General features: G+C 42.7%; 1 protein-coding gene across 4 annotated transcripts in view; it reads right to left on the reverse strand.

Annotated features, from left to right (window-relative positions):
* Positions 1–22,510, reverse strand: part of LOC135524030 (pleckstrin homology domain-containing family A member 5-like) — a 103,656-nt gene that overhangs the window by 49,940 nt on the left and 31,206 nt on the right. For 2 of the 4 annotated variants that reach the window (XM_064951159.1, XM_064951158.1), the window contains exons 5-11: positions 22,165–22,265; positions 20,597–20,712; positions 9,802–10,174; positions 8,260–8,480; positions 3,618–3,890; positions 3,146–3,410; positions 2,852–2,935 (exon numbers count right to left, since the gene is read on the reverse strand). In XM_064951159.1, the coding sequence (XP_064807231.1) occupies positions 2,852–2,935; positions 3,146–3,410; positions 3,618–3,890; positions 8,260–8,480; positions 9,802–10,174; positions 20,597–20,712; positions 22,165–22,265 (1,433 nt within the window). Of the gene's footprint in view, positions 1–2,851; positions 2,936–3,145; positions 3,411–3,617; positions 3,891–8,259; positions 8,481–9,801; positions 10,175–20,596; positions 20,742–21,139; positions 22,266–22,510 lie in introns of those variants that run through there. The other 2 variants (XM_064951157.1, XM_064951161.1) reach the window with 2 other exon arrangements.

The following is a 22,510-nucleotide window of genomic DNA, read 5'->3' on the forward strand; positions in this document are numbered from 1 at the left end:
TCAGCCTCATAGAGGATCTAGATATTTTTTCTAACCTCTCTGGATTACAAGAAATTATGATGTGTACTATATTAGGTATTGGATAAGTAAAAAGTACAACTTTTACATTACTGTGTAGTTTACCAATAATATGGTCTGACGGTGATGTGGACATACTCAGTATACATATCCCAGAACAAATAAATGATCTGTTTCTAATACATTTTTATATAAAGTTAGCAAAAAAATAGGTAAGATCAAGCTACCATGAATAGGAAAATACCTGTCTATTTGTGGAAAAATCATCCAGATTAACTCTTTAGTCATATCCCAGTTTACCTACTGTATTTGATTATGGTATTGCCTACACCTAGCGAACAGTTATTTAAAATATATGAGAAAAAAATATTAAATCTTATTTGGAACGGCAAGCCGTAAGGAATATGAATTTGGAAGACAGAAATGATTAAATATTAAAGCATTACATCTCTCACTTAAGGCTTCAGTCAAAAAAAGGTATTCAGATTTCAACCTCTCACTTTCAGTTATTTGAAAAGGAAATAATCTCACAAATATTGCTATTTTTAAAACAAGCCATAGAAAGTTGGTTGCAAATCCAATTTAATCCACCTGGGAAAAAAAAACAGAACAAAAAATACAAATGTTATGGTTAAATTCAAATACTAATAGATATAAAAATAAAAAAAGGGGAAAGGTATAATCTTTCTAAATTATATCATAATAGGCTGGTGGAGTTATGTCACACATGCAGGAAACAAAAATATATGGAAATGTCTGCTCTACCCAAAACTACAAGCAACTAATTGCAGGATTACTGCAAAAATGGAAGAGGGAAGTGGAAAGGGGGAAACTTGTCTGTCGGCCCTGCGTTAAAGACCATAATTGGTTAAAGAAAATTGTGATAAATAAAAAAAGTACACCAGTTTAATTTAAGGACCAAAAAAATTACAGCGCTGAAATATAGATTGCAAAATAGTTGGGAAGAGCTTTTTGACGTACCGATTCCATGGCACATGGTTTATGAACTGATTCTCCAAACGACACTGGATTCAAAACTTCACATTTAAATTTAAATTATACAAAATTCTTGCAACCAATAGAATGATATATATTTGAAGTCGGAAGTTTACATACACTTAGGTTGGAGTCATTAAAACTCGTTTTTCAACCACTCCACAAATTTCTGTATGAGATTGAGGTCAGGGCTTTGATGGCCACTCCAATACCTTGACTTTGTTGTCCTTAAGCCATTTCACCACGACTTTTGAAGTATGCTTGGGGTCATTGTCCACTTGGAAGACCCATTTGCAACCTTTAACGTCCTGACTGAAGTTGAGATGTTGCTTCAATATATCCACAATTTTCCTGCCACATGATGCCATCTGTAGTTTTGGCAAGTCGGTCAGGACATCTACTTTGTGCATGACACAAGTAATTTTCCAAGAATTGTTTACAGACATATGATTTCACTTATAATTCACTGTTCCACAATTCCAGTGAGTCAGAAGTTTACATACACTAAGTTGACTGTGCCTTTAAACAGCTTGGAAAATTCCAGAAAATGATGTCACGGATTTAGAAGCTTTTGATAGGCTAATGGACATAATTTCAGTCAATTGGAGGTGTACCTGTGGATGCATTTCAAGGCCTACCTTCAAACTCAGTCCCTCTTTGCTTGACATCATGGGAAAAGCAAAAGAAATCAGCCAAGGCCTCAGAAAACAAATTGTAGACCTCCACAAGTATAGTTCATCCTTTGGAAGCAATTTCCAAATGACTGAAGGCACCACGTTCATCTGTACAAACAATAGTACGCAAGTATAAACACCATGGGACCACGTAGCCATCATACCGCTCAGGGAGGAGACGCATTCTGTCTCCTAGAGATGAACGTACTTTGGTGCGAAAAGTGCAAATCAATTCCAGAACAACAGCAAAGGACCTTGTGAAGATGTTGCAGGAAACAGGTACAAAAGTATCTATATCCACAGTAAAATGGGTCCTGTATCGACATGACCTGAAAGGCCGCTCAGCAAGGAAGAAGCCACTGCTCCAAAACAGACTACGGTTTGCAACTGCACATGGGGACAAAGATCATACCTTTTGGAGAAATGTCCTATGGTCTGATGAAACACATATAACTGATTGGCCATAATGACCATCGTTATGTTTGGAGGAAAAAGGGGAGATTTGCAAGCCGAAGAACACCATCCCAACCGTATAGCATGGGGGTAGCAGCATCATGTTGTGAGGGTGCATTTCACAAAGTTGTGGGGGTGCACTTCAAAGTAGATAGCATCATGTGGCAGGAAAATTATGTGGATATATTGAAGCAACATCTCAAGACATATGTCAGGAAGTTAAAGGTTGCAAATGGGTCTTCCAAATGGACAATGACCCCAAGCATACTTCAAAAGTCGTGGCGAAATGGCTTAAGGACAACAAAGTCAAGGTATTGGAGTGGCCATCACAAAGCCCTGACCTCAATCTCAGAACATTTCTGGGCAGAACTGAAAAAGTGTGTGAGCAAGGATATGCTATTTGCCTTCATCAAAACAATGTTTTGGTTGCATATTTCATCTTGGAACCTGCCTAGGCACACTGTAGCTGCAGAGTTTGCAAAAAGCCTCAAATAGATGAGACATCTATTATTCCAGAACTGCAGCTAGTGCTTGGAAAACACTATTTCCTTACTATTTCAACCAATCAATTTTAAATGTTTTATAAGAGTTATAAGTTGACGATATATCACAGAAGTCAGCCTGACTGTGTATCAAGGCCAAGGGCAGGGTACAGTAGGCCAGACAAGAGGGAGGGAAAGAAGGAGAGAGAGAGAGGGAAGTGAACTGACTGTTTTGACTTGCAGAGATTGGGCAGTGATGGTTTGGACAGGGATCCCAGCTGGCAATGGCCTACTGTCAGGCGGGTAGGCATACTGGAGAAAAGAGAGAGAGGCAGGGTTGTATTCAATCAGGGGGCCTGGGTTGTCTTCATTAGGCACCAAACGGATGAAAACAGACTGGACCATGGAGGAACTTCCTACAATTGTTCAATAAGAATTGTTGATACTCATGTCACGTTGCAAAAATAATAATAATAATACAGCCAGGTGTTAGAAGACCCAGGTCCATACTGGTCCTCTTACCTTATTGAGGTGTGATGTCCTGCTGTGTCTCCTGTCTATAGTGATATTCCCCTGGTATACAGGCAAGCCCACTTCTGACCCAGTGGATCTGTGGTTGTAGGAGGAGCGGAGGGGCGAGTAGCCTCCGTACATGGACAAGGAGCCGTGGGAAGGCGAGGGGGGGATAGATTGGTGACTGTCACCCTGGTGCTCAGACAAGTTGATCATGGTCTTGGGGCTGGGCAGGGTCCCATACGGCCCGGGCGTGGACGACGTTGGCCTGGGGCTAGGTGTGACATTATACTGCTTAGGGTAGATTTCATTTCAATTCCATCAATTCAGGAAGTCAATTGACATTCCAATTCAGACCGCTGCAATTTGACTGGTGCACTCATGGGTACACTCAATATGGCTGACGGTCCAGCATTACAGAACATTAACTTGAATGGGAATTCCAATTCTAGAAATTATATTTCTAAAGTCTTATGCCTACCTGGGAGTGTAGCCCATTCTCTGCTGCCACTCGTACAGCTGCCACATGGTGTCGTCGCTCATGGAGCACATCTTGTCTGCAGGCGAGATCCCCAGGCCCAGTCCCATGCCTAGGGTCTGGTCGTATATGGTAGGGGACATGCTGCAGATACTGTCCGGCCGCACCATGCTGTTCCTGGGTAAGGTACGGTAGCCAGGGTCCCCACAGTGGGGCCTGACTGGAGGTGCCCGGTGGCTGGGCATGTTCCTAGGCAGGGTCTGGTACGACATGATACTGAGAAGAGAGAAGAGAAAGGGGAGGATCAGAGATGTGATCAAGACAAATCTGACCACAACTCCATTTTGTTGCTCCCAGCCTATAGACAGAAACTAAAAAGGAAATGCCCGTGCTCGGGTCTGTCTTTTTAAATATTTTTTTTTAACCTTTATTTAAGTTAATGACTGCCTAGGAACAGTGGGTTAATTGCCTTGTTCAGGGGCAGAACGACACATTTTTACCTTGTCAACTCAGGGATTCAATCTTGCAACCTTTCAGTTACTATTCAAAACGCTCTAACCACTAGGCTACCTGCCGCCCCAACGCTGGTCCGACCAGTCGAAATCTACGCTTCAAGATTGCGTCGATCACGTGGACTGGGATATGTTCCAGATAGCCTCAGACTGTCACAGTCGTCCTCCTCTTCATCTGAAGAGGAGAGGCGAGAAGGACCGGAGGACCAAAATGCGGCGTGGTATGTGTTCATCATGAATTTTAATAAAGAAAACACTGAAACACTATACAAAAACAATAAACGAAATAACAACCGTGACGCTAATGAGAACTGTGCTGAATCAAGCAATCAACATAGACAATCACCCACAAACAAACAGTGCAACCCAGGCTACCTAAGTATGATTCTCAATCAGAGACAACTAATGACACCTGCCTCTGATTGATAACCATACTAGGCCGAAACATAGAAATCCCCAAATCATAGAAAATCAAACATAGACTGCCCACCCCAACTCACGCCCTGACCATACTAAATAATGAATACAAAGCAAAGGAAATAAAGGACAGAACGTGACACAGACAACAACATTGATGTATATGCTGACTCGTTCAGCGAGTTTATTAGCAAGTGCATCAGTGATGTTGTACCCACAGTGAGTATTAAAACCTTCCCTAACCAAAAACCGTAGATTGATGGCAGCATTTGCGCAAAACTGAAAGCCGAACCACTGCTTTTAATCATGGCAAAGCATCCGGAAACATGACCGAATACAAACAGTGTAGCTATTCCCTCAGCAAGGCAATCAAACAAGCTAAGCATCAGTACAGAGACAAAGTAGAGTCGCAATTCAACGGCTCAGACACGAGACGTATGTTGCAGGGTCTACAATCAATCACGGATTACAAAAAGAAAACCAGCCCCGTCGCGGACACCGATGTTTTGCTGCCAGACAAATTAAACAACTTCTTTGCTTGCATTGAGGACAATACAATGCCACTGACACAGCCCGCACCAAAACCTGTGGGCTCTCCTTCACAGTGGCCAACGTGAGTAAAACATTTAAATGTGTTAACCCTGCAAGCCTGCCGGCTCAGACGGCATCCCTAGCCGCGTCCTCAGAGCATGTGCAGACCAGCTGGCTGGTGTGTTTACAGACATATTCAATCAGAATATCCCAGATTGCTGTACCCATATACTTCAAGAGAGTAATAAAGGTTTGGTATCCTGTTACCCTTTGTTTTGACAACATATAACACCAGTATATAGAGAATATTGATTTGGGCTGTAGGTCAATTTCAGTGATATACAGTGCATTCAGAGTATTTAAACAGTTTGTTATGTTACAGCCTTATTCTTAAAAAAATATATATATATCCCCATCAATCTACACACAATACCCCCTAATGACAAAGAGAAAAAAGGTTTCTAGATATTTTTGCAAATGTATATAAAATTAAAATTCGGACTCTTTGCTATGAGACTCGAAATTGAGCTTGGGTGCATCCTGTTTCCACTGATCATCCTTGAGATGTTTCTACAACTTGATTGGAGTCCATATGTGGTAAATTCAATTGATTGGACATGATTAGGAAAGGCACACACCTGTTTACATAAGGTTCCACAGTTGACAATGCATGTCAGAGCCAAAACCAATCAATGCATGTCAGAGCCAAAACCAATCATGAGGTCAAAGGAATTGTCCGAGACAGGATTGTGTCGAAGCACTGACCTGGGGAAGTGTACCAAAACATTTCTGCAGCTTTGAAGGTCCCAGTGTCCTCCATCATTCTTAAATGGAACTGAACTCCTTGGACTGAGCCAAGACAACGCAGGAGTGGCTTCGGGACTAGTCTCTGAACATCCTTGAGTGGCCCAGCCAGAGCCCAGACTTGAACCCGATCTAACATCTCTGGAGAGACCTGAAAATAGCTGTGCATCAGTGCTCCCCATCCAACCTGACAGAGCTTGAGAGGATCTGCAGAGAATAATTGGAGAATCTCGCCAAATACAGATGTGCCAAGCTTGTAGCGTCATACCCAAGAAGACTCAAGGCTCTAATCGCTGCCAAAGGTGCTTCAAGAAAGTACTGAATAAAGGGTCGGAATGTTCATGTGATTTCAGTTTTTTATTTTTAATACATTTGCAAAAACTTCTAAAAATCTGTTTTTGCTTTGTCATTATGTGGTATTGTACATAGATTAAATGAGGGAAAATACATTTTAGAAGAAGGCTGTAAAGTAACAAAATGTGGAAAAATTAATTGGGTCTGAATACTTTCCGAATGCACTGTATGCAGAGGATGAAGAAAACACATCCCTGGAGGACAAATACACTCAAGGAAGAGTTAAAGACTTCCTCTTCTTAGCAAACTCTGTATCTATGAAACTTTATATACATGCTAACAGCAAGCAGCTTTAATTGTAAAACTTCTCACCACTATCCTGCGAGTGCATACACACACTGTTAACGACACATTTTCCGAGCTGAAATCCAGATTACATTTTTTGTCCAACCTTGTGGTGAGTTCATCTGTGCTATGAACCCTTAGCCACTGTTATTTTCAATAATTTGTCAGCTGCCATAACCCATGTGCGTGTGTGTGTAACAGATATGATAAACACACCATGGTGTTTGAGGAGTGTGAAATGTGTGAACAAACGTACGCACACACCGACATGCTTCAAAGGAAAGAGAAGAAACACCCTTAAGCCAAATATGATTATTCTACCAACCAAAGATATTTGCACAGGTTAGAGACAGTGCAGATAGAGACTGAGAGATAGCCAGAAACAGAAAGAAAAGATAGCCAGAGCAGCCTATTACCCTCACCTACAGATGCTGGATAACGCAACTAGAGACTGGAGTCTGCTACTGAACTCAGGGGAAATTAAGCATCATGTGTAACTGCTGCGGTGGAGCAGGTTGGGGTGAGGCATGGAGACCATTTATGCCCAGTAATGGTAAACAGAGCACGCATCCACACACAAACACACAATGCTGAAGAAGTAGGAGTTCAGATGGAGCAAACATTTAAGTGGCTGCTGTCTGGATGGAGATATCAGGCCATAGCCCAAATTAAGATGAGGAGATGCTCTGAAGGATCTGGCTGGATGGGTCAAGCTGAGAATTCCTCCCCCAATTAAGCGGGCAAGCCCTGGGTTGTGTTCAGTAAAGCACAGTAGCAAAACATTTTGACTCTTAAAATGAAAAAAAAGTTGTTCTTATTAGAGTCCAGATAATTTCTTCCTGCTTCAGTCCATTTTATTCCGTTTGGTGCCTAATGAACACCAACTTGCCCAGATGAGCAGTCGGTTAGTCAGTCCATCTCTCGTCCTCTGCCCAATGTACTGTCATTGTTTACCTCTGCATCTCTGTGGTTTCCTGCATTACCATGAATGATTTATGAGTTCCTATCTGTTCTGTTTGGCTCGAGGTACAGATTTACCACAATACTGAAATCCAAACACCCAGCAATGATCTCATATTGCAGAATGACTATTCGCACTTTAGACTGTAGCGTTTGAAAATGCTGCTGCCTGCTTGGTTTCGGGGAGATAGTCATAGTCATAGTTCATGCCAAATATGTGTGGCTTAAAATAATGGATGTAATAATTGTCATTCTTGTTTTAAAAAAAGAGGTGCTTTAAACTGCAGTGTTTTGTAAACATAGTCCAGAATGAACAATACACAATTAACTGTCCTACAATAACCTCTACTGCACTGAAGACAGGAGCAGACTCTCATACATTTGGCATCAAGGGTAGGCCTACAGTATGTCTTCTGGTCTGGTCAGTGTGACTGGAATCAAAAAGTAGGAAACTACAGAGGGCTTTACATTTCTAAAAGGGTTTGTTGGTCTGAAAATGTATCAGAGAGGTCAGTGAACAATGTGTAAAAAATAAAGAAAAAAAAGTCATGCACACTACTTGTAGTGATCACAAATATGTAAAATATGTAAAATATGTAATAAAAATAATAAAAACTGCACCAGAAGTGAAGGAACTGAGGCAGTTAATGCAGTCATTTACTGTATTGGCTTCTGCATTGACTTTCTATTACGGAATTATTTGTTCAGTCCAGGAATACATAAAAATGTCAAGTTCTCTGTGATAACTTTTTGGGACACCAAGAAAATACCCACCCACCCACCTTCTAGTGTCGTCGTCCTGGTTGCGTACTCTCTGTGTGCGGACCCACTGTTCCAGCTGCTGCATGGAACTGGTCCTGGTCAGGGCCCTGGGCTCAGGCTCTTGCTGGGGGTACTGGGGGGTAGGAGTGGTAGGGGTCATGCTGCCCAAGATGGAGGGGCTCTGGTGGGGCTCGTGGTGGGCCATCATCTCCCCTGGGCTCTGGTCCCCGGACCCATTCACCTAGAGTTTGAAGTTCAAACTTATTCTCACATTGTAGAAATACCACAAGCTCTCCTTGAAATGGATGACATTTACAATAAAAGACTACAGCTGCAATTTACAATGAACAATGTTTCAACTAATAAAAATTACATAAAATAGAGTATACCAATAAAGGAAACAACAGCAATAAAATGTATATCATTAAGGGGGCCTTCACACCAAATTGTTTTGGAGCGGTTTAACCATACACTGGTGCATTTACTCCCTTAGTTCAGTTAGTTTGGACTGGTGTGAACACACTATCCACACTCAGAAGAGCACCAAAAGTCACACTGTGGTTCACTCAAAAAGAGTGGTCTCGGTCATTCTCCATTTATACCATGGTAAGGTTCGTTGCAGGTGTGAACACAGTCCGTTCCTGTGGCGGTCATCATAGCGCTTGATGTTTTTTGCGACTGCTCTTGAAGAAACGTTCAAAGTTCTTGAAATGTTTCGGATTGACAGGTTACTACATGATTCCATATGTGTTATTCATAGTTTTGCTGTCTTCACTGTTATTCTACAATGTAGAAAATAGTACAATTAAAGAAAACCCTGGAATGAGTAGGTGTGTCCAAACTTTTGACTGGTACTGTATAGTGTATGTGTTGAAGATGCCATCAGGGACAGTCTGGATCATCAGGGACAGTCTTGATAAGTAAGTGTTCATTTAACAGTGTTGTTAGGTAGGCATGGCTGACTTCAAGCTAGTGCTCTGTTCTTATCAGTGGTGTAAAGTACTTAAGTAAAAAATACTTTAAAGTAATATTTAAGTAGTTTTTTGGGGTATCTGTACATTACTATTTATATTTTTGACAACTTTTACTTTCACTACAGTCTTAAAGAAAATAATGTACTTTTAACTCCTTACATTTTCCCTGACACCCAAAAGTACTCATTACATTTTGAATGCTTAGTAGGACAGAAAATGGTCCAATTCATCCCCTTAACAGAACCTCCCTGGTCATCCTTACTGCCTCTGATCTGGTGGACTCAAATACAAATGCATCGTTTCTAAATTATGTTTGACTGTTGGAGTGCGCCCGTGGCAATCCGTAAACTAAATAAAATAAAAATTGTGCAGTCTGGTTTGCTTAATATAAGGAATTTTAAATTATTCACACTTTTACTTTTAATACTTAAGCATATTTTAAACCAAATATTTTAGACTTTAACTCAATACTAATGTACTGTGTGAGTCACTTTTACTTGAGTAATTTTCTATTAAGGTATCTTTACTTTTACTCAAGTACTTTTTCCACCACTGGTTCTTATGTCCATTTGTATGTCTTGTGTTCACCTGTGGGGATCTGTAGAGCCCGTCTGGTGTGTCTGCCTGTTGTGGGGATCCATCTCTGATGTTAGCAGCAACAGCTGCTGCCTGGTCCGGCTGAGGTTTGATGCTGTTGATCTTAGTAAGTGGACGGTCTCTCTCTGCTCCTTCTTTCTGGAAACCGTAGCGCTCCGCGTCACACTGCTTCCTGTTCCCCTTCTCCTCGGTGGAGGATACCGTGGTTATGGCAGCAACGGTGTAAAGCTCCTGTTCCTGCTCAGCCTCAGCTTGGTTCCGCTTGTTGTTCTGGATCACTGGTCGGGTTAGGACTGGTCGGTGGTTCTGGGTAATGTGGTTACTGAAGTCCTGAGGACGGCACTGTTCTACTTTTATTAACCTGCTGGAGAGATGGAAAGAGGGAGAGAGGATGGATCGGAGGATGATGGGAGGATGAGGAAAGGGGAGGAGGGAGGTGAGGAGAGAGGGGTATGGAGAGAGGGAGGAATGGGGGTAATTAAAGGAGAGCAAAGTCAACGATCCAAGATACAAGATATAATCAAGATACCGTTGCACAGGAGAGAGTGAGAGAGAGAAGGGAGCAACACCCCACATAGAGACCAATAACTAAATCAGCCAAGCAAACCTTATACACGTCAGAATATATCAAGAATAGAACCTTCCTCTCTGACACTCATAACAACCTTCCTCTCTGACACTCAGCCAAACCTTATAATATGTGGGCAGCAGCTCTGAGACAGACTTGGGTTCAAATAATATTTTAAATGTTTTCAAATACTGGTACTTTATCTGGAATTGATTGAGCTTGCCTGGCACAATGGAACCAATAGAATAGTCACAGAAGTGCAAATTCCACCCAAATGGCATTACAGACAGACTAAAGCAAAAACTCAAAGGATTTGAAATATTTCAAATAGTATTTGAACCCGGATCCATCTCTGACACTCAGCCATGCTTTATGCTGATATTGCTGCTGTTCTGAGACAAAGGTAAAGTGATTCTATGAGGGGCTAAGCTACAATAGATCCTGCAGCTGCCAGCCCAGTGCTGAGAGAGGAAACCAGAGAAGACCAATAAACTATTGGCTCTGACTCCAGTCCAGACTGACAGGTCCGGAAGATGCTGCCGCTCATCAGACCTACTGGCAACCCCTCCCTGACCTCTCTGGGGTCAAGCACTCATGCAGTTCCATATGAGTTCCACACACACACATGCAGGCGCGCACACATATCTGTTAAACAGGTTGGTGCCTTGGCTCTCTCAAGGTAATGGATACCATTGGTCCTTTGCCTTGTATGAGCTGAAGGTCACATCAACAAAGGCAATCCACCGGAAGACACAGTGTGGAAATCTCAGTGTTAAGAGAGAGTGAAAAGTGAGAAGAGAGTGAAAAGTGAGAAGAGGGTGAGCGAGATAGAGAGTGGAATAGAGGCACAGAGAAAAAAAGATAGAAAGAAAAGTAAGAGAGACCAATTTGTTTGACAGCCGTCCCAGTTTCCAAACTCAGACTGTTGGTGTTTAATGGCAGTAGCCAGCAACATAATGTGTTTCCCTGCCCTCTGCTTGTCTGTGTCTCTTTCAGGACTATGGAAGTCACATGAAAACCTATGAAAACCTTGTCTGTATGACCTCATCAGGCATGTTTCAGCTGCATTGCACACCACTGACTGGCTGATCAGGAGTATATTTAGCTGGAAGAAAGCCTGCGAGGTAGTTTTATTTTTGTATTTAAGGTTGTTAACTTCTGGGTGTTTTTATGAATGTATGAAAGGTTTTATGCTCAAACAACTAGAGTAGAGGTAAAATGGGTACAAATACAGTAAAGGTTATTATGAGTTCCAAGATAAAGCAACATATTGGGATGTTTTGGTTGAATTACAAGAGGTAAATTTTAAGACTGTACCACCAGGTTTTAAGAGTAAGAGAAGGTATGGAAAAGGGCAAAAGCAGTAGAGGAGATGGGATGAGACGAATAAATAGACTAAAGTGTCATTTGCGCCAGTCCCTACAGGGAGAAGGTTAGAGCCCTGGCAGAGTGGTGCCCGGAAAATAGCCTCTCCCTCAACGTCAACAAGACGAAGGAGCTGATCGTGAACTTCAGGAGACAGCAGAGGAAGCACGTCCCCATCCACATTGACAGGGCCACAGTGAACAGGGTGAAAAGCTTCAAGTTCCTAGGTGTGCACATCACTGACAACCAAAAATAGTCCATCCACACAGACAGTGTGGTGAAGAAAGCAAAACAGAGCCTCTTCAAACCTCAGGAGGCTGAAGAAATTTACTTTGGCCCGTAAGACCCTCACAAACTTCTACAGATGAACCATTAAGAGCATCCTTTTCGGCTGTATCACCGCTTAGTACGGCAACTGCACCATCCACAATCGCAGTGCTCTCCAGAGCCCAACTCATTAACTGGGGCACACTGCCTACCCTCCAGGACATTGACAGCACCAGGTGTCACAGGAAGGACCTCAGCCACCCGAGCCATGGCCTGCTCACCCCAGTACCTAGAAGGTGGAGACAGTACAGCTGCATCAAAGCTGGTTCCGAGAGACTGAAAAACAGCTTCTATATCCAGACCATCAGACTGTAAAATAGTCACCACTAGCTAGCCTCCGCCCAGTATCCTGCCCTGAACTTTACTCACTGTTACTAGCCGACATCCATCTGGTACTCAAGCCTGCACTTTATAGTCTGCTGCCCTTGTGTAAACTGAAGAAAAATATAAATGCAACATGCAGCAATGTTGAAGTATTGTTGGTGCAGGAGAGGATGCAGACGTTTTGTGTTTTTTTTTGTTTATCTGCGTTGTAAAAACCTATTTTTTTAAATTATTTTGTACATAACGTTGCCCCTACTGTCTCTTATGACCAAAAATAACTTATAGACATCATGACTGCGATTACTCACCACGGACAAGCAGAATCCTTTTTTTCCTTACACAAATCTGACGAGCCCGACACAAAAGTTCTACAGCTTCCTTGGAAACAGGCCCCGATCCCTGTGATCTGCATGAAGAGGCGGCGGAAATAGGGGGACCGAAGAGTGGCTGCCTTCTAAGAATTCGTAGGGCGATAGAATAAACCCCCACTTCCCTCCATTCTGATAGCAAACGTGCAATCTTTGTAGAATAAAATCGACGAGTTTCACGGAAGATTAAACTACCAACGGGACATTAAAACTAAAATCCTATGCTTCAGAGTCGTGGCTGAACAACGACATTATCAACATACAGCTGGCTAGTTATACGATGTACTGGCAGGATAGAACAGTGGCGTCTGGCAAGACGAGGGGCAGTGGTCTATGTATTTTTGTAAATAACAGCTGGTGCACGATATCTAAGGAAGTCTTGAGCTATTGCTCGCCTGAGGTAGAATATCTCATGATAAGCTGTAGACCACACTACCTACCGAGAGTGTTTTCATCTGTATTCTTCATAGCTGTTTACATACCACCACAGTCAGAGGCTGGCACTAAGAAAGCATTGAATGAGTTGTATTCCGCCATAAGCAATCAGGAAAACGCTCACCCAGAGATGGCACTTCTCGTAGCCAGGGACGTTAATGCAGGGAAACTTAAATCTGTTTTACCAAATTTCTATCAGCATGTTAAATGCCAACCAGAGGAAAAATAAGTGGTCAGATGAAACAGATGCTAAGCTACAGGACTGTTTTGCTAGCACAGACTGGAATATGTTCTGGGATTCCTCCGATGGCATTGAGTAGTACACCACATCAGTCATTGGCTTTGTCAATAAGTGCATCGATGACATTTACAGGCAGCATCTACACTGAGATAAAGACTAGATCTGCCGCTTTGGGACTCTGGAGCCATGAAGTTCTTTGAAAGGCTGGTCATGGCTCACATCAACACCATCATCCCAGAAACTCTAGACCCACTCTAATTTGCATACCGCCCCAAAAGATCCACAGATGATGCACTCTCTATTGCACTACACACTGCCCTTTCCCACTTGGACAAAAGGAACACCTATGTGAGAATGCTATTCACTGGCTATAACTCATGCTTTCAACACCATATTGCCCCCATAGCTCATCAATAAGCTAAGGACCCTGGGACTAAACACCTCCCTCTGCAACTGGATCCTGGACTTCCTGACCGGCCAACCCCAGGTAGTAAGGGTATAGGGGCCCATCCAGGGTGTGTACTCAGTTCCCTCCTGTACTCCCTGTTCACTCATGACTGCATGGTCAGGCATGACTCCAACACCACCATTAAATTTGCTGATGACAAATTTTCTGATCAGGTAGGCCTGATCACAGACAACGATGAGACAGCCTATAGGGAGAAGGTCAGAGACCTGGCTGTGTGCTGCCAGGACAACAACCTCTCCCTCAACGTGATCAAGACAAACGAGATTGTGGATTACAGGAAAAAGAGGACCGAGCACACCCCCATTCTCATCAACGGTGCTGCAGTGGAGCAGGTTGAGAGCTTCAAGTTCCTTGGTGTTCACATCACCAACAAACTAACATGGTCCAAGCACACCGAGACAGTTGTGAAGAGGGCACGACAAAACCTATTCCCCCTCAGGAGACTGAAAAGATTTAGCATGAGTCCTCAGATACTCAAAAGGTTCGACAGCTGCACCATCTAGAGCATCCTTACTGGTTGCATCACTACCTGGTATGGCAACTGCTCGGCATCTGACCGCAAGGCAATACCGAGGGTAGTGCGAACAGCCCAGTACATTACTGGGGCCAAGCTTCTTGCCATCCAGGACCTCTATACCAGGCGGTGTCAGAGGAAGGCCCCTAAAAATGGACTTCAAAGACTTCAGCCATCCTTGTCATAGACTGTTCTCTCTGCTACTGCAGAGGTCCAAGAGGCTTCTAAATAGCTTCTACCCACAAGCCATGAGACTCCTGACCATCTAGTCAAATGGATACCCAGACTATTTGCATTGCCCCCCCCTCTTTACACCACTGCTACTCTCAGTTGTCATCTATGCATAGTCACTTTAATAACTGTACCTAAATGTACATACTACCTCAACTAACCGGTGCCCCCGCACATTTGACCCTGTATCGGTACCCTCCTGAAAATGGCCTCAAAATAGTTATTCTGCTCTTTAATTACTTGTTACTTTTATCTTTTATTCTATTCCATGTTTTCTGAAACTGTATTGTAGGTTAGGGGCTCGTAAGTAAGCATAAGGTTGTATTTGGCATGTTACTAATTGTCACGCCCTGACCTTAGAGATACTTTAAGTTCTCTATTTGGTAGGTCAGGGTGTGACTAGGGTGGGAAATCTATGTTTATATTTCTTTGTTGGCCGAGAATGGTTCCCAATCAGAGGCAGCTGTCTATCGTTGTCTCTGACTGGGGATCATACTTAGGCAGCCCTTTTCCCTCCTTCAGTTGTGGGATCTTGTCTTTGGGTTCTAATCTACGGATTTCACATGCGCGGGTATACTGATATGTATCTGATGGTCTGAGAAAATACCAAAACACCATCAGAAAACACCATTTGCCTCATGCAGCGCGACACATCTCCTTTGCATAGACTTCTTCAGGCTGTTGATTGTCACCTGAGGAACATTGTCCCTCTTCAATGGCTGTGCAAAGTTGCTGGATATTGGCAGGCATTGTAACACGCTGTCGTATACATCAATCCAGAGCAACCCAAACATACTCAATGGGTGACATGTCTGGTGAGTATTCAGACCATGGAAGAACAGGGACCTTTTCAGCTTTCAGGAATTGTGTACATATACTTGCGATGGCTGTGCATTATCATGCTGAAACATGAGATGGCAGCGGATGAACGGCACTACAATGGGCCTCAGGATATCGGCACGGTATCTGTTCATTCAAATTGCCATCGATAAATTCAAATTGTGTTCATTGTCCATAGCTTATGCCTGCCCATACCATAACCCAACTGCCACCATGGGGCATTCTGTTCACAACGTTGACATCAGCAAACTGCTTGCCACACGATGCCATACACGCTATCTGCCCTCTGCCTGGTAGAGTTGAAACCAGGATTCATCCGTAAAGAGCACACTTCTCCAGTGCACCAGTGGCCATTGAAGGTAAGCCTTTGCCCAATGAAGTCGGCTGCAACGCCGAACTGTAGTCAGATCAAGACCATGGTGAGAACGACGAGCAATGCTTTACCGAGACGTTTGAGTATTTGTGTAGAAATTCTACAATTGTGCAAAGCCACAGTTTGATCCGTTGTCTGAGTGGCAGGTCTCAGATGATCTCACAGGTGAAGAAGTCGGATGTGGAGGTCCTGGGCTGGCTTGGTTACACGTGGTCTGCGGTTGTGAGTGTCAGAAGGTGAGTGTAGTTGGTGCATGAAGTCAGGCACAGGAGAGCAAAAACTGAGTGAGCAATGTACTTTACTCATAAACCAAGGCTCAATGTACTTTACTCATAAATCAAGGCACAAGGTAACAAATACACTTGACCAAATACAAACTGTAAATATTACGCACGGGTGAAAACAGCACCCGTCAAAAAAACAGCCATCATGAACCGACATGAACATAAAAACAATCATGCAAAAAAACCAGGGGGGAAACAGAGGGTTAAATACATGAACATGTAATTGGGGGAATGAAAACCATGTGTGTAGAAAACAAAGATTAAAGGTGGATCAGCGATGGCTCTAAGACAGGTGACGTCGACCGCCGAACGCCGCCCGAACAAGGAGAGGGACCGACTTCGGCGGCGGAAGTCGTGACATTGAGGCCGTTTGGACGTACTGACAAATTCTCTAAAACGATATTGGAGGCAGCTTATGGTAGAGAAATTAACATTAAATTCACTGGCAACAGCTCTGATGGACATTCCTGCAATTTCACGCTTTCTCAAAACTTGAGGCATCTGCTGCAATGTGTTGTGTGACAAAACTGCTGTACACACATTTTTTTATGTATATACTGTCCTTAATATCTATACCCACCATCATACAGTATACATACAGTACCAGTCAAAAGGTAAGAAGACAAAGTGACTTGCTTGGACCAAGGTCCTTTGGTCTGATTAGTCCAAATTTGAAATTTTTGGTTCCAATCGCATGTCTTTGTGAGACACAGAGTAGGTGAACGGATTATCTCTGCATGTGTGATTCCCACCATGAAGCATGAAAGAGGAGGTGTGATGGTGTGTGGGTGCTTTCCTGGTGACACGGTCAGTGATTTATTTAGAATTCAAGGCACACTTAACCAGCATGGCTACCACAGCAGTCTGCAGCGATACGCCATCCAATACAGTTTGTGCTTAGTGGGACTATCATTTGTTTTTCAACAGGCCAATGACCCAAAACACCTTCAGGCTGTTTAAGGGCTATTTGGCCAAGATAGAGAGTGATGGAGTGCTGCATAAGATGACCTGCCCTCCACAATCACCCGACCTCAACCCAATTGAGATGGTTTGGGATGAGTTCTACAGCAGAGTGAAGGAAAAGCAGCCAACAAGTGCTCAGCATATGTAGAAACTCCTTCAAGACTGTTGGAAAAGCATTCCTCATGAAGCTGGATGAGAGAATGTCAAGAGTGTGCAAAGCCGTTATCAAGGCAAAGGGAGGCTACTTTGAAGAATCTAACATGTAAAATATATTTTCATTTGTTTAACACTTTTTTGGTTACTAAATGATTCCATATGTGTTATTACATAGTTTTGATGTCTTCACCATTATTCTACAATGTAGAAAATAGTAAAGAATATAGAAAAATCATTGAATGACTAGGTGTTTCCAAACTTTTGACTGGTACAGTATATATTTACAGTGCATTTGGCAAGTATTCTGACCCATTTAAAAACAAAATCTCATCAATCTACACACAATACCTAATAATGACAATGCAAAATCAGGTTTAACATTTTTAAATATAACTTTTACATAAGTTTTCAGACCTTTTACTCAGTACTTTGTTGAGGCAACATTGGCAGAGATTACAGCCTTGAGTCTTCTGGGGTATGACGCTGAAAGCTTGGCACATCTGTATTTGGGGAGTTTCTCCCATTTTTCTCTGCAGATTCTTTCAAGCTCTGTCAGGTTGGATGGGAAGCGTCGCCGCACAGCAATTTTCAGGTCTCTCCAGAGATGTTCGATTGTGTTCAAGTCCGGGCTCTGGCTGGGCCACTCAAGGACATTCAGAGACTTGTCCCGAAGCCACTCCTGCTTTGCCTTGGCTGTGTGCTTAAGGTCGTTGTTCTGCTGGAAGGTGAACCTTCGGCCCAGTCTGAGGTCCTAAGCGCTCTGGAGCAGGTTTTCATCAAGGATCTCTCTGTACTTTGCTCCATTCATCTTTCCCTCGATCCTGACTAGTCTCCCAGTCCTTGCCACTGAAAAACATCCTCTAAGTATGATGCTGCCAAAGCCATGACTCACCGTAGTGAGGCTCCAGGTTTCCTCCAGACGTGACCCTTGTCATTTAGGCCAAATAGTTTGGTTTCATCAGGCCACAGAATTTTGTTTCTCATGGTCTGAGAGTCTTTAGGTGCCTTTTGGAAAACTCCAAGCAGGCTGTCATGTGCCTTTTAGTGAGGAGTGGCATCCGTCTGGCAACTACCATAAAGGCCTGATTGGTGGAGTGCTGCAGAGATGGTTGTCCTTCTGGAAGGTTCTCCCATCTCAACAGAATAACTATGGAACTCTGTCAGAGTGGCTCTTGGTCACCTCCTTGACCAAGGCCCTTCTCCCCCTGATTTCTCAGTTTGGCCCGGAAGGCCAGCTCAAGGAAGAGTCTTGGTGTTTCCACTGTTTCCACTGAGGCCACTGTGTTCTTGGGGACCTTCAACGCTGTAGACATTTTTGGGTACCCCAAATCAAATCAAATGCTATTTGTCACATGCGCCAAATACAACAGGTTTCACCTTACAGTGAAATGCTTACTTAAGCCGTTACTTAACCAACAACCAAGTTCAGAAAAATAAGTATTTTGTAAAAAAAAAGATAAGTACAAATTCAAAATAAATGTAAAAAAGTATTAAACAGCAGTAGTAAAATAACAATAGTGAGGCTATATACAGGGGGAACCGGTACAGAGTCAATGTGCGGGGGCACCGATTAGTTGAGGTAATTGAGGTAATATGTACATGTAGGTAGAGTTAAAAAAGTGACTATGCATAGATAATAAACAGAGAGTAGCAGCAGCGTAAAAGAGGGTAGCCCTTTGATTAGCTGTTCGGGAGTCTTATGTCTTGGGGGTAGAAGCTGTTAAGAAGCCTCTTGGACCTAGACTTGGTGCTCCAGTACAGATTTCCGTGTGGCAGCAGAGAGAACAGTCTGTGACTAGGATGGCTGGAGTCTTTGGCAATTTTTAGGGCCTTCCTCTGACACCTCCTGGTATAGAGGTCCTGGATAGCGGGAAGCTTGGCCCCAGTGATGTACTGGGCCGTATGCACTACCCTCTGTAGTGCCTTGCGGTCGAAGGCCGAGCGGTTGCCATACTAGGCAGTGATGCAACCAGTCAGGATGCTCTCGATGTGCAGCTGTAGAACCTGATGACTTGGTTTTTGCTCTGACATGCACTGTCAGCTGTGTGACCTTATATAGACAGGTTTGTACCTTTCCAAATCATGTCCAATCAATTGAATTTACCACAGCTGGACTTGTAGAAACATCTAAAGGATGTGGAAACAGGACGCACCTAAGCTCAATTTCGAGTCTCAAAGCAAAAGTTCTGAATACTTATGTAAATAAGGTATTTCTGTTTTTTATTAGTAATAAATTTGCTAACATTGTGTGTAGATTAATAAGGGGCGGAAAAAACGATTTAATACATTTTAGAATAGGGCTGTAACGTAACAAAGTTATGAGGTCTGAAAACTTTCCGAATGCACTGTATATTCCGGACTCTGACATTGATCGTTCTAATTTTTCTACATTCCTTAATTCCTTCTTTATATTTTTGGGATTTGAGTGTATTGTTTTGTATTGTTAAGAATTGCTGCACTGTTGGAGATAGGAACATAAGCATTTTGCTACACCCGCGATAACATCTGCAAAATATGTGTATGCGACCAAAACAATTTTATTTTGTTTTATTTTGATTTGGTAGCAGAGTTGGTCCGGTGTCACCTACTCAATTAGCTATCGTATCTCCCTGAGGACTGCAGCCAGAGACACCATCACATCACTTCATTTAATTAAAAATCACTTCACCGTTTAGCCCTCCTCTTCACTCTGCCAGGTAGATGACATACACACACGCTGTTCTGCCGTGTAGAGAGGAGGAAGCGTTGTTGAGGAAGGTTCGCAAGTGACTGCTATTTCACTCTAAATCCCCATAATCCCTTCACATGACGCCTCTATCACTCTCTCTCACACACACACACACACACACACACACACAAAATACAGTAGCTAATGTGTCCTTCACACTACTACTGCATCGTGCATCCATGACACACACACACCCCTACCATCAGACAATAGCCAGGTTATGCAACAGTGAAGAGCCAGCGTTTTCTGTATCAGTCAGTCTCACTCTAGAGGACTGGAATATGCTGAGGTGGATGAGACTCTTCCCTAATCAACTACATGCTGAGGAAAGCAATTCAGAGAGCTCAAATAACAGTAAAACAGAACAGCTCCTTAATATTTCGATTTAGGAGGTTACCACAGTTCAAACACTGTCTGAGATCCAATTAAACTATTCCTCCAAGTTCAGTAGGTAAATTGACTAAGACAATTGTCCAGTATAGACTGAGCCTCACAGCTCGACTGAATGGGAAATAGGGTCTCTGTTGTGTTACTACTCGGTACTGACATCTCAACTGAATAGGAAACGAAGTGTCACTTATTGATTGATTGAGTACAGACCTCTTGATAGGCTCTGAGTGCACCAGGGCAGCATCTGTCATCACCTTCATCCATGACTCCATGTCTTTGGCTGCGTCTGTGCAAAAGTAGTACGTTCGCATGTTGGGATGTGTCGCCTGCCAGATCAGAGTTGAAGAGAAGAGACCTGGAAGAGAAGAGAGAAAGGGCAAGAAGCAGGTTAGTTGAGTCAACTGGGATGTGGTCTCTTTTACTCTGGTTTTATTTAAGTTCTAAAGCCAACACTGTATATGTGAACAGTCAGTCAGAATAGTTTGCTACAGCCGCATCTTCTCTTATCAATGATGGACATAACCAATCTCAGTTAATTTGTTATGACAGAATCATTGACTAGTTAAATTCTTCCTACTGGTGTGAATGTTTTTTTTTAGGACACATAGAAAGTATATTTTAGGACATAATATCATCCTGACATAATTATATCCTGACATAATAAAATCCACACCACCAGGCCAAACCCATCTAAACCCATGACGCATCAGATTTGAAAACTACTACATTACGGAATTAGGACTCAAGACTTACCATGCAACACTTGGACTGGTAAACAGGCTGCTAATTCTCCTCACTCAAAACCCGCTCGCAGTAGACAAACAAAGGCATTGTTAGTGTGTGCATGGAAGAAGGAGACAGCAGAGAGAGAAAGACAGTATTCTGTTTACCAGGGATTGAAGACTAAAGGCAGCCATTCCTGTGTCATCCAAAAATGTATTTGTAACAAAAGTCCGTGAGGAATGAACAGTCAGTGAGGCTTATGAAACTACCATGTTTGCCACAAGAGACAGGAATATGGAGAGTTTAAAATGATTGGCATAATGTTGAGTTAACATCATTCCATTTCCTTTGAGTTATGTAAAATATTGCTATTATTATTAATCCTAAAATCTACAGGGGTCATGCACAGTTTTCTTCCTCCTCCCCCTTCATTTTCCTTCCTCCATGATCTGTCTCCCTCCCTCCTTCTCTCTCTGAGGATATGGAAACTGAGTATGTGTGGTTGGTTAGAGAGACCTTGGGAAGACTCCTGGGCATCTGTGTGGCTGTGCTGTTTTGCAGGGCTGAGCCGAACCCTCGTCTCTCTCTGTGGCTTTGGAAAGGAACCCGACCAGAGAGAAAGCCACAGCACCGAGAGAGATGCCATAAAATTAAATAGGACTGGCTGCCACTGGACTTGCAGGCTCTAGAGCTGAATGCGGTTCCTGCTGCTTACTACCAATACTCTATAGCAGTAGCAGCAGATAAAACAGCCTTATTTTTCCTCTCTTTGACCAAGACTAAACTCTTAGCTTACTAACAATGCTTAAAGTAGTGGTAGCACACACCAGAAAAAAACTGCATTTTCTCTTCCCTCTTAATCCTTGACTAAACTAACTATTTTCTTCTTGTTCTCGCATTTTTTTTTTTTATATATCAAAAAAACTCACATTTTCACCTCCTAATGAATCTCTCACTCGTTTCCCCTTAACTCGGGAATCTCAGACACCAAATAAAAATAATCAACCACTGTAGCCAAACGACAATATGACAAAAGAATGAAAACAAGTACTGACCTTGAAGGCATATTTCCTGTTGATGTGGTCGTCGACAGACAGCATAGATATATGAAAGCTAGGCAGGAGGATGCTGCCGAGGATACCCTCCTCTTTCTCATCTGAAGGAAACAAAAACAAACAGGAAACAAAGATGAGTTGTATTTCATCTGTAGAGTAGACCCTTATTTTATCTTCTTCAGGAGTTTGTCTATGCAGTTATTGCTGCTGTGAAACAAATCCCTCTTCCTCACTGGGATAATTATATAAAATCATATTAAGGAGGTTACCTAGTGATTTAAATGACAGGCAGGAAAAGAGATTAGCATATATCCATTGATTAAACTCCAGCAGAGAGATAACCTTT

Source organism: Oncorhynchus masou, chromosome 31 (genome assembly GCF_036934945.1).
Source record: "Oncorhynchus masou masou isolate Uvic2021 chromosome 31, UVic_Omas_1.1, whole genome shotgun sequence".
Classification (NCBI taxonomy): Eukaryota; Metazoa; Chordata; class Actinopteri; order Salmoniformes; family Salmonidae; genus Oncorhynchus; species Oncorhynchus masou.